Raw genomic sequence first — 13,254 nt, 5'->3', positions numbered from 1 at the left:
TATTTTTATTATGAATTGTTCTGTGCTTTATCATTTGTATTGTATTATTTTATCTTTACACCACTTTGGATATTTTATAATATAAAACAGCATAGAAATGTTTTTAATGAATAACAAAAAATAATTACCCCCTCACCAAACTATGTAAAGATGCTGCAACTGATGGATCCTGCAGACTGGAAAATTTGGGATTGCAGTAATAATAAGGGGTTGTTGAAAATGAGAACAGTATCAATACTTAAAGCACAGAAGTTGATTGAATTCTACAGCAAGAACTTTGCAGCTTTCTAATGCACATTCTGTGTCCTGAATTCTCCTGATTAAAAGATTTTGGGAGTATTGCCTGTGAGTGTTAATCATGCTAATTGGTAAACAAAGTAACAAGGGAATGTCTATTGATTTAAAGGGGGGGAAACATTTTACAGTGCTATTTAAGGACTGAGTGGTAATTCTAAATTAACTTTGTCTATTTTCTTCACAAAATACCAAAAGATTGACTACCAGATCTTTGTTCACAAGAAAGAGATTTTTGCTAATACACATTAATTTCAACGTGAATGCACTATAGTTCATTCAGAGTTCTATAGATATCAAAACAGTCTATCACATGTGTGTGTTTTTCTATACAAGGTAAAATTATTCTGTCTTATTAGTGTCATCAATATTTATATTGGAGAAAACTTGTAACTAAAACCTGTGTATTTCCCTCCCTTTCTGATAGGTGCCTATCCAAGATTGTCATTGAGTTTTAAGTTGAAGAGGAATATTGGATATTTTATTCTTCAGACCTACATGCCATCAATACTGATTACCATTTTATCATGGGTGTCATTCTGGATCAATTATGATGCATCAGCAGCAAGAGTTGCTCTTGGTATGAAATGAAATGAGGATGAGTGGGACATTATTTAATAAGTCATATCAAATATAGATTGCAAGAGCTTGTAACTTGTTCATAATCAAAGATCATGTATGCCAAGATCATCTTGGGGGATTCAAAACCATTAATTCATCCCTCAGTGGTTAATAACCATTATAAAGTCTCTCATTTGAGTTCACCAAATAGAACAAAATTCTGGTATGATTGAATCAGTTGTGTGCAGGGGCAGAGCTTGCTTCAAGGAACTGTTTTATATCAACTTGCCTGCAGCAGAATGCCTGTGCCTTGTAGTGGATATGAAGTGTTCTAAGGCTCACATATAGGATACATAGGACTCTTGCTAGGCCTGCTGGCTTTATCATTCCTCAGTGTTAACTGTGCCCTAGAATAGACTTCAATGTACATTTGATGATAGTGTGGGTGGGGGTGGGAGGGGTAGAGATTGGACATCTGTCTTTCAGGGAAGTTTGTACACCATTACCGGTCTTATTATTGAGTGTCCACTGATAGGTTTCCAAGGAATTCTAGGATTTCTGGGAACACAGTTCGAAAACCACTGAGCTATGTCAATTCTATATGCTTAAGGGATTTCAGAGGGAATCCCCATTTTAGCTTGCCTTTCTGTCTCTTTTCACCCTGTGTCTTTTTTAAAGTAATTTCACATATCACAACTTTGACAAGCTTTTAGCTTAGCAAAATCAGTTTTATAGCAAATAATGTGTTGGTATTTTTGGAGCAAAGCCTTCAACCGTAAATACAGAGGTTATTACTTCCCTATTTCAAATCACTTTTATCATAATAAGTCAGACATCCAAGAGTTGTTAGGGGAAAAAACATTACTGTAAACTTTACAGAGCCGTGCTACTCTTTGGAGGAAAAGGCAAGATATACATTTAAATTTAAATAAATAATTAAATAGTTTCCCCTCTTCTGTCAGTTTCATTGACTCACTCACAACACTTAAAAGCTCCTAGAAAAGGGAAGTAATCCATGAAAGTTCTTAATGTACTTGCCTTTCTTCCCATTTTTAGGTATTACAACTGTGCTTACTATGACAACTATCAACACTCATCTCAGAGAGACTTTGCCTAAGATTCCCTACGTCAAAGCCATTGACATGTACCTTATGGGCTGCTTTGTATTTGTCTTCTTGGCCTTACTAGAATATGCCTTTGTCAACTACATCTTCTTTGGGAAAGGCCCTCAAAGGCAGAAGAAACTTGCTGAAAAGACAGCCAAAGCAAACAATGATCGCTGTAAATTTGAAAGCAACCGGGTAAGATTCCTCACATCATCTACAGATCTATCTCCTTTTCAGCTCCATTCTACAATTCATATCAGTAGGATTAAGTATAATTACCTTGCATGTCGGGTTGCATCATTGGCTTATGTAGAAACCACGGCCACAGCCATCTCCTTTTATCAATATACTCTTAGTCATATATTTTTAATTATTTTATTTATTACATTTCTATATCAACGAAGAGCCAAAGCTCTCTGGGCAGTACACAAAAAAATAAAAATACAGCATAAAATACAATCATTAAACAAAAAACATACAGTTAACAAAAATCCTACAGTTTACAAAACAACGTTAAGGCTCTACAGTTTTCAACCAAGCACCAAAAAGCAGGGAAATTGGGAGTTAAGGCTCACAAGCCTTAACACCACATCCTCCCTAAAGAAGCAGAAAGTGCCAGTGAAATTCTCATTCTCCCAAAGCAGATAAACCATGAGGACAGGATGGAGAATATGCTATGCAGAGGTGACTGTGGGGTTGTGGAAAACTGATGACGAACAACTTTGGGCCACCTCCTTCTCTTTTTTTGTTTCTCTGTTTTCATCATCAGTTTTCCAATGGCTGGTTGGCCCCTGTGTGAACAGAGTGTTGGACTAGATGGACCCTTGGTCTGATCCAGCATCAGGGCACTTCTTATGTTCTTATGCTCATCCTATCCATTACTATGTTCAGGCACTGATTCAGAATAGCCTCTACCTCACCTGGATTTTATGAAAAAAGAGAGGTAGAGCGGGGCATCATCCGCATATTGATGACACCTCATCCCAAACCTCTAGATGACCTCCCCCAGCAGTTTTATGTAGATGTTAAACAGCATGAGGAATAAAATAGAGCCCTGTGGTATCCAATAGCATAGATGCCAAGGCAAAGAGCAAAGTTCCCCAGCACCACCTTTTGGAATTGGCCATCCAAGTAGAAGCCAAACCACCTCACTCCAAATCCAGTCAACCTATCCAGAAGGATATCATGGTCGATGGTCTCAGAAGCTGCTGAGAGGTCCAAGAGAATCAACAGGGTCCTTCTCTTAGCAAAGGTCATCCCCCAGGACAAACAAGGCAGCTGCAATTTCAAAACCAGGCCGGAAGCCCAATTGAAATGGATCTAAATATAAAACAAAAAGGACCAGAGTGAGAATTTATGGAGCTACTGGAAAACATACTTCCGGGTGGCTGCAAATTCTCAAACTATGATATCACAAATAAAATATACTAGTGAAGAATATACAGACCTGGGAATTTCTCCTTCCATCACTGTCACTTAATGCAATTTTTGTTGCCCCAACTACGTTTGGCATGTCTCCAAGGAAGGGAACTAACTAATTCAGTGTGGAATGGATTTTGTTAAGTGTTAAACTGCACTACTACTTTCTACACTGCCACCATTTCTTTAAAGTTAATGGATAGAAGGGAAAATATGTCATGGAGCTGCTGAAACACTGTTGCCTGTTTTTCTTAGAAGATAAGAATGGGAGATGCAGGGATTTTCTGTTGTTTGTTGTTTGCTATTGTATTTTTGTATGCTAGAAAAATAAAATGCCTACCCATTCAAAAGAAAAAAGAAAAAGAAACAACAATCATTTCCTGCTCTATATAATTTGTAGGGAAAATTTTGTCGGGGTGCTAGTATACAGCCTTCCTTTATGAATTTGCCTCTGAATTCAAGAGATTATTTGTGATGTACACTCCTGGTCCCCACTCTTAGAGAGTTTGGGGGATATTCCTTCTTACAGGAGAAGTGCTCACGGTGGGAGAAAGAGAACAATTAAGTATGTGATGTAAGTCATGGGAGATTAATTTGTGGGGAATTAGTTTGTGGGATCAATCAGGAGTGGAGAAGTGCTTAACTACCACTGGCTATTCATTTTGGGTGAGGAGGTGCCTCAGCCCATGCACTAAAGGAAGAGGTAACAGTTATCCTTATGCTTAATTCAGATGGGGTGTACTTGAGATTTTCTGGCTTTTGTTTTTTCATACTCTTTCCTATCATCTTTTATAGTCTTTACAGTTCATTTTGTTTAAAAACAAAACAAAATATTTTCTTTAATTTTGCAATCAGTCTTTCTCAAAGTAATATAAACTACTCCAAGTGGCACTGACTTGGTGGCCATAAAAGAAAGAAGGGGTTTTAAAACTACAGGGAGGTTCATAGAATCATAGAATAGTAGAGTTGGAAGGGGCCTGTAAAGCCATCGAGTCCAAACCCCAGCTCGATGCTTATTTAAATTTAAGATGGGAAACTGTTTAGGGAAATTCTGAAATCTGTATTCTAGATGGGGCAGTTATCTGTTGTGGGTGTTCAGAGACATCTAACCTTTAAATTGTTTGGACAGGTCAAGAGTAGGGATGTATGAAAATTTTGTTTCAGTTTGCAATCATGTGAACTTATCCCTTTGCGACCCCAAATGCAAACAGGAGTGCATTTATTTAATAAAAAAAAGTTCACACATTTCCAAACTTGCTATTGTGTTTGAACATTCTGTATTATTTATTTATTTATTTTAAAATATACACATTGCAATATGCATTTTTAAAAAGCATTTTCACACTTAAGTCAATTGCGGAGAAAGTGTGTGCTTTTGAAAGTGCACATAAATGTGCATTTTCTCCCTCCAAAACATTCGTTTTTCCTGTTTGAATGAACCAAATAAAATGTCACAAACGAAAATGAGCCAAACTGAGCTTCGATGTGAAGTTTGGAGAATTTTGGTGAACTTGAACATCTCTGGTTCTCCCATCCGTAGTCAGGAGTCCCTCAAGGTAGAAAGGGGGATTAAATGACAAGTGTACAAGCATAGTAGTGATTAGTTTGAACATTTAATGTCTGTTTCTCTCTCTAATATATTCATGAATGGAAATCAAGCTAAATGTACACTGTCACAAATAGTGTTTCATCAACGATTATGGGAAGACAGTTCATTCCTGAAGTGTTCAGGCTGGAAGTGAACAAAACTAGCATCTGGCATATTTTTGTGTCTGTTGAAAATGAATGTTCAGTGATCACAGAGAAATATTCACATGCAACTGAAGCCTTAAATAGATGTTACAAGATATATGTAATAACTGGTCCATAGAATTCCCAGGTAAATATAATATATGATCTGATGTCATCATTCTGTGCTTTGCCACCACACTTAACTAGCTAAGAATTACAAGAACAGGGTATACCTTTATCTAGAAGTTTTGTGGAAGAGAGGGCAAGAGACATTTATTTATTTATTTATTTATTTATTTATTTATTTATTTATTACATTTTTATACCGCCCAATAGCCAAAGCTCCCTGGGCGGTTCACAAAAATTAAAACCATAATAAAACAACCAACAGGTTAAAAACACAAATACAAAATACAGTATAAAAAGCACAACCAGGATAAAACCACACAGCAAAATTGATATAAGATTAAAATACAGAGTTAAAACAGTATAATTTAAATTTAAGTTAAAATTAAGTGTTAAAATACTGAGTGAATAAAAAGGTCTTCAGCTGGCGACGAAAGCAGTACAGTGTAGGTGCCAGGCGGACCTCTCTGGGGAGCTCATTCCACAACCGGGGTGCCACAGCGGAGAAAGCCCTCCTCCTAGTAGCCACCTGCCTCACTTCCTTTGGCAGGGGCTCACGGAGAAGGGCCCCTGTAGATGATCTTAAGGTCCGGGTAGGTACATATGGGAGGAGGCGTTCCTTCAAATAACCTGGTCCCAAACCGTTTAGGGCTTTAAATGTCAATACCAGCACTTTGAATCGGGCCCGGACCTGGACTGGCAGCCAATGAAGTTGTAAAAGGACTGGCGTAATGTGATCTCGCCAGCCAGTCCCTGTTAGGAAACGGGCTGCCCTGTTTTGTACCAGCTGAAGCTTCCGGACCGTTTTCAAAGGCAGCCCCACGTATAACACATTGCAGTAATCCAAACGAGAGGTTATCAGAGCATGGATAACTGTAGCTAGGCTATCTCTGTCCAGATAAGGGCGTAGTTGGTATATCAGCCTAAGCTGATAAAAGGTGCTCCTCGCCACTGAGTTCACCTGTGCCTCAAGTGACAGTTCTGGATCGAAGAGCACCCCCAAACTACGGACCCGATCCTTTAGGGAGAGTGCAACCCCGTCCAGGACAGGGCAAACATCACCTCGCCAGACAAATGAAGCACCCGCTAACAGTACCTCTGTCTTGTCTGGATTGAGTCTCAGTTTGTTAGCCCTCATCCAGTCCATTACCGTGCCCAGGCACTGGTTCAGAACAGCCACTGCCTCACCAGGGTTTGATGAAAAGGAAAGGTAGAGCTGGGTATCATCCGCATATTGATGACATGGAGTAGCAGCAACTGTAAGTATCACGTAATATCTGATTTAGCACCAATAGAGCAGCAGCATGGGAGTCTTACTCCCATGGTCCACTCCAAGCTCTCCAGAAACGTCTGAATGTAAAAAAAAAATAATACAGATTTGCTGAATAATGTGGGCTCTTCACCCTTCCTGGGAGGAGGTAACATTGTCACAAAAAGCAGTTGAGGAAAAAGAGGGGAAAAGCACCATGAAAAGGCCATAAGAAAAAGAGCTCTGGTGCTATGAAATGTCAAAAGAAATTTCTTTATTTTTATCCGAAATATAAAAATAAAAAATGTTCAAAAAAACTTTCAACCAAACTTGTACAATGTTCAATGTTTCGGATCTGGAGATCCTTTGTCAGGAGCTATAAGACATTCAAGTAATATATATATAAAGTCATATTACATTGTAAACAAGTTCATCCAACTTAAAATTAAATAAAAGGAACAACACTCATAGTCTAATACAATATATGGACCTTTACGCTAAGTTTTTGCTGGACTAACCTACTCGTGATATAATCAACTTAACTGTTTGTATTAGAAGAAACCTTCATAGTTTACTGAGTTTGTATTTTTTATTACAGCAAGTGTAGTTATTTATATTAACTCGGCACTCTCCTCCACTCCCTAAATCTGTTCCAGGCTATATAGTCATAAATAACTTCTTTTATTTATCTTTTAACACTCTACCTCTCATCTTCATTATAGTCTGTTATGTTTTAGGACCACAAAAAGCAGCCATGTCAGTTGTTCGTCCACCCAAACATTATCACAATGGTATGGGAGTGAATCACAGGAAAGAAGCTTCCACAAAGCTGTGGTAACATAAATCAGGTCAAAACCACATTTTGAATGGGTGTGCAATAGAGCAGTGATAAAAAGCTTAGAATAGCAGGTCATTTCAGGGAAATGGCTCAATACCATTCAGCCTCAAAACATATTGTTATAAAGCATCGTATATGCGGTGGATGTTTACTTATATCACCCCCACAAACATGCAATTTGAGAACAAAAATAAATGTTGGATTATAAGGTATTGGAAAGCAATCCATAGGTTGTGATTTCCCAAATCACATTAAACCATTATCCTTCACTGAGAATAAAAGGGTGTGTGTGTGTGAGTGAGTGTGTGTGTGTGTGTGTGTGTGTGTGTGTGTGTGTATATATATATATATATATATATACACACATATTAATTTTTTGGGGATTGCAACCATATCTTGAAGCTGCTCACAAAGGTGGACAAAAGGGTGTAGCAGTTCATTCTAGGTTGATACGTTTTTTAAGGTGGCTGAATGGTAGCTAGCCAAGGCTCTTTCACACACTGAAACTAGCACAGATTGGCTTTTGTAGAGTTCAAGATATGCCATCACTTTGCACACAACCACCTTATTATTATTATTATTATTATTATTATTATTATTATTATTATTTATATAGCACCATCAATGTACATGGTGCTGTACAGAGTAAAACAGTAAATAGCGAGACCCTGCCACATAGGCTTACATTCTAATAAAACCATGATAAAACAATAAGGAGGGGAAGAGAATGCAAACAGGCACAGGGTAGGGTAAACAGGCACTGGGTAGGGTAAAACTAACAGTATAAAGTCAGAACAAAATCAAGTTTTAAAAGCTTTAGGAAAAAGAAAGGTTTTTAGCTGAGCTTTAAAAGCTGCGGTTGAACTTGTAGTTCTCAAATGTTCTGGAAGAGCGTTCCAGGCGTAAGGGGCAGCAGAAGAAAATGGACGAAGCCGAGCAACGGAAGTAGAGGCCCTTGGGCAGGCGAGAAACATGGCATCAGAGGAGCGAAGAGCACGAGCGGGGCAATAGTGTGAGATGAGAGAGGAGAGATAGGAAGGAGCTAGACCATGACTGGGGATGCCAAAGGATTCTGTTTGGTGTGCATGTGAAGCGCAATCATTTATTTCCTGGATCGGCCCTGTGGATTCCCTTCCATCTCACTCTTAAATGCAGGCTTAAATGCAACAGATTTCCCAGCGTCGCACATCCCTAGCTATGGTAACATGGCAGGAGGTTAGTCAGCATAGTCCGATTGAAAATTACAGTGGCAAGAAATTGCCTTGATAGACAATGGTTTGGTGTGATCCTAAAACTTTCTGCAACAATAAACATAGGATTGGAGGAGTTATACTGACGATTGCATAAGTACAATGTCAGAACCTATGTTACTTCCAGCCTTGTGGACATATTATCCCCGCATTGCAAGCTGATGTGCAAATGTTTCATGCAACATTTACTAAGAACTTGCAAATGGAATGTTATGTCTACCACAGACTTACTTATTTGTCCTGTTCCCTGGCCAGTAAATCACACTGGGTTGTTTTGTTTTGCTTTGATTTGTCCTAAATATTAACTCCAAGCAGAAGGCTCCCACAACTAATTGGGACTTAACTTTTGGGAACCATTTTATGAAGAATCCTCCAATAATAAAGACCAGATAAAGACTTCTAAACATTCCTCGTTTACTACCTCAGAGCTCTTGTTTAAGTTCAAGTGCCTCTTAAAGTAATTCTAGGTGACCAAAAATGTCTTGTACATTAAAGAAGGTAAGAATGTTGAAATGATGAGTTTAACACTATGCAAATTATATACAGCATTCTTTGTATTTTGCAGAGAGCAATTCCAGAATCTTCAAAGTATCACTTAAAATTAATGGCATATTAAGTAAAGAATTAAATGGGAATGAAAAAGTTTAGGCAACATGAATACCTACAATCAAATTAGGCCTTCTAAACAAAACAAAACAAAAACCCTTCACTATAAACAAGTACATTGAAACTGGCAATAAGGCTGGGATGATCATATAAGAAAAGCTGCCCTGGTCAGTATCTGCTAAATCAACTTGTTTTAAGATCCCTGGGCATTAAAATCAATGGGAGTTTCATCATTCTTTTCATGAGATGAAATTGGCACCTAATGTCTATTTCATTGAAATCTCTGTGACAACTTTGCTTTCTAATAAATGCAAACCTCCAGCATGGATGAGATCTTCAAGAGCTGCTTGTTGTTTAAAATATAGCTTTGGTTGTCGAATATCAAGGATAAAACAATTTTTTCCCCTTAGCTAAACTGGCACACTCAATTAAAACATTCACTATGAACTCTGCCTTTATTATTATTATTATTTATTTATTTATATAGCACCATCAATGTACATGGTGCTGTACAGAGTAAAACAGTAAATAGCAAGACCCTGCCGCATAGGCTTACATTCTAATAAAATCATAATAAAACAATAAGGAGGGGAAGAGAATGCAAACAGGCACAGGGTAGGGTAAATAGGCATTGGGTAGGGTAAAACTAACAGTATAAAGTCAGAACGGAACTGACTTCATTTTAAATCAACTATGAATTTGCATGCAGTTAAATTTAGGTTGTATAACTTGTACCCAGGCAAGAGGGAGGGAAGAATGGGAATATGGGATGTACACATGGGCCTCCTGTTCTGGGAATGGGTCAGTGTACTGTGATGTATGTGTGCACCCATGTCTGTACCAAGAAAGGGGAGCACTCAGACCCCTCACCACATTCAGAAGTGGATATTTTCTTTAGTGTGACAGCTTTTCAAAATGACCATGTTTTAGAGCACAACACTGAGATCAAAAGGAGATTTGCAGTGTGCAACTATATAAAACATAATTTTGAATATGGAACAAAACCTTTCTTTTAATGCATCTCAGTAATCAAGGCAGATATGTTCTTTAGCTTTATACCATTGTCCCAAATGGTAGTCCAAAGTTCTAGAAAAGGATAGGATTCTGAGACAGGTGGAACATTTCCCATCCCACCAACTAAGATTTGGGTGTGCGGAAAGCCCTTTGGCAGAGACCCCTCCCTCATCAAGATGACATTCTGGATGCAGTGAAAATGGAAGGTTTGTAAGTTTTGCTACTTTATTTTAGCAAAAATATCCCTGTGCAAGTGTACATAGTTCTTGGAAGGGACCACAGATGCCCTGTTCTCATTTTATTCATTTATTTATAATGTTATGAGCTTCCTTTCCATCCAAATAAGGCCTCCGAGACAACTTAGAATTAAAACTTAAAACTATTTAAAGCTTTAAATTGAAAAGATAACTTTAAAAAGAATTTTAAAATTTCAAAATATCATCAACAGCAGAATTAAGAGCAGGAGAGAATCTTAAAATCAGAGTGCAGCTCTAATTCCTTTAAAAGACAAAAAAGCCATGCACAACAGCAACAACAACAACAGCAACTAACAGCATATCTAAAACAAAGAAGGGGACAGCCTAACTTCCTTTAAGGAGAATTCCACAGGTGGTGGCTGGCACAAAGAAGGCCTTATTCTGTGTCCCACCAACCTAAGCTCCTTTGGTGATGGGACACAAAGAAGGCCATCCAAATAAGATCTTAAACAATAACAGGCTCATTATCTCTTCTAATCCTTTTCTAATACCAGGGAAGTATTAGCACTACAGATATTTGTGTGCAGTAGGAGGGTGTATTCAACTTCATGAAAGTTAAGGATATGGTTGGGAAACTGTACAAAACAGGATGCTGAATTAGATTGGCCTTTGATCTTCTTATGTTCTTACAGCAGTCTTCACATGTGTGGAACAGAGGCACAATTTAGCAGAGGCACAACTTAGAATAAGTTCAAAAATGGTGCCCAAGTTCAAAGGTTTGTGGAATGCTGGTCTTCCACAAACAACAATGACAACAACAGGAAGAAGAAGCATTCATATAACACTATTAGTGTTCAAAGTTCACCTAATTCAGTAATACCTAATCCTCAGTAATACCTAGAACAATTTTGGCTGTGTTCAAACAACACAATAGTCAATGGTGGGTTAATACTGCACAGTTGATTACTCCCTACACAACATGATTATAATCAACCATGGTGTGAATTAAGGCCTGCATCTAATTGAATATTTGTCAATGGTGTGTTTGATTGACACATCCCTCCATCAGCCATTGTGAGTTTTGCCGGCTGGACTAGAGCGGCAGCCACCATGTTGGTCGCTCTTGCCAGGGGACTCTGTAGTCCTCAAAAATAAACAAATGTGTGCGCTGAAATAGTCAACAGTGCCCAACACACAACACAATAACCAATGGTTGTTCAAATAAACAATTCTGCTTAGCATTGGTTATTTGCATTGGTCATTTCAGCCAAATAACCAGCCACGGTGTGAAAAAGGCCTGACAGATGACACAATAGTCAACCATTGGCTATTTAACCCACCGTTAACTATTAACCACATGTTCCAGGATCCACAGAATTGGAGGCACCACATGTTTTGTATTTATGTTTTTGGTACAATTTGAAACCCTTCCTCACTAGGTATGACAAATTGAATTAATTTTCATGGGGGCCAAGTTGCATGTCTTAGGCTAAATCCTACTTGCCAAATATGAAATGGTAGTTTTATTTATTAAAACCAGTTATGAACCCCTATCATTATGAATTTGTTTCTAACTAGGTGGACATGCATGGAAACATTTTGCTAACATCCCTTGAAATTCACAATGAAGTTGCAAGTAATGAGGTTACTACCAGTGTCTCCGATCCTCAGAATTCAACAATATCCTTTGACAATTCAGGGATCCAGTACAGAAAACAGAGTTCACATCGAGAAAACCTTGGAAGGCGTACATTGGACAGAACTGGCACCCACACCAAGAAGAGCCATTTACGGAGAAGGTCTTCACAGCTTAAGATAAAAATTCCAGACCTAACGGATGTGAACGCCATAGACAGATGGTCAAGAATGGTGTTTCCCTTCACATTTTCCCTTTTCAACTTAATCTACTGGCTATACTATGTCAACTAAACTGACTTTTACTTTTTTAAACAAAAGACTTCAACAAGCAAAATACTACTCTGCCTGTTATTTTGTATGTGTACATAAGAACTTTTACACTATATATATAATATATATATACATATATATATTTAAAATCCTGTTTATGTGTGTACATATATTGTGAAAGAATGTGTATTATACTCATTGTGCATACACATGTACACTATATATATACACACACACAATCACTCCTGCTTATGAATGATAATGGACAATTTAACACAGAATGCACATTAAATAAACTTAAAACAATTGAGGAGAGGCATGTATTCTGAAAATAGGCTTTGAGAAAGCTAAGTGTTGTAGAAGACCATCAAAATATTTTTCAGATTATTATGATTCCATGTTGTCAAAATTCTGTGATATTGTTTGCAAAAAATGTTATTTACACTGCTCATTAAGTAATACATTTATACTGGTAAGTTTTTAAAGTAATTTATATTTCATATCAACTTTAAAATTATTGAGCCACATTGATTTTATTTCTTCTATATGTTAACATATATTATTTTACCTACCATATTATTTTACCTACCATAAATGAACATCAGGAACAGGTAGTAAGTTAAATATTGGTCAAGAGATGGGTTTGTTTAGTGTTCATAGGACTTTAAAACATTCATCTTAAGAATCTGTTCAACAATGAAAAGGAGTCCCTTCTTATAAGTACTTCATTGCATAATGTGATATTTTGATTTTGCCTTCTCCCAGTTACTGGGCTGTTTGGGTGAAGAAACCACAGTATACTGTTGTAGTAATATAGTTTGAAATTGAACTGCAACTAACATTTCAGGATCTTACCTTATACAGGGTTATCAAATCCTCTCCTATGCATGGCTTCTATAACCTGAGGAGATTCTTTCTGAGGGAAATATTGACATATTCATTTCCCCATACCTTG

At 37.6% G+C, this 13,254-nt stretch overlaps 1 protein-coding gene across 1 annotated transcript in view; it reads left to right on the top strand.

Annotated features, from left to right (window-relative positions):
* The window catches only part of GABRB3 (gamma-aminobutyric acid type A receptor subunit beta3), a 117,154-nt gene extending 104,318 nt beyond the window's left edge, over positions 1–12,836 (top strand). The window contains exons 7-9 of the mRNA XM_063127498.1: positions 722–874; positions 1,912–2,156; positions 11,970–12,836. Coding sequence (XP_062983568.1) covers positions 722–874; positions 1,912–2,156; positions 11,970–12,320 — 749 coding nt within the window. The 3' untranslated portion in view covers positions 12,321–12,836. The remainder of the gene's footprint in view (positions 1–721; positions 875–1,911; positions 2,157–11,969) is intronic.
* The last annotated feature ends 418 nt before the right edge of the window (positions 12,837–13,254 follow it).

This window comes from Elgaria multicarinata, chromosome 5, assembly GCF_023053635.1.
Source record: "Elgaria multicarinata webbii isolate HBS135686 ecotype San Diego chromosome 5, rElgMul1.1.pri, whole genome shotgun sequence".
Classification (NCBI taxonomy): domain Eukaryota; kingdom Metazoa; phylum Chordata; class Lepidosauria; order Squamata; family Anguidae; genus Elgaria; species Elgaria multicarinata.
The sequence above is the reverse complement of the archived record's forward strand: the minus strand, read 5'-3'. Positions and strand labels throughout refer to the sequence as shown.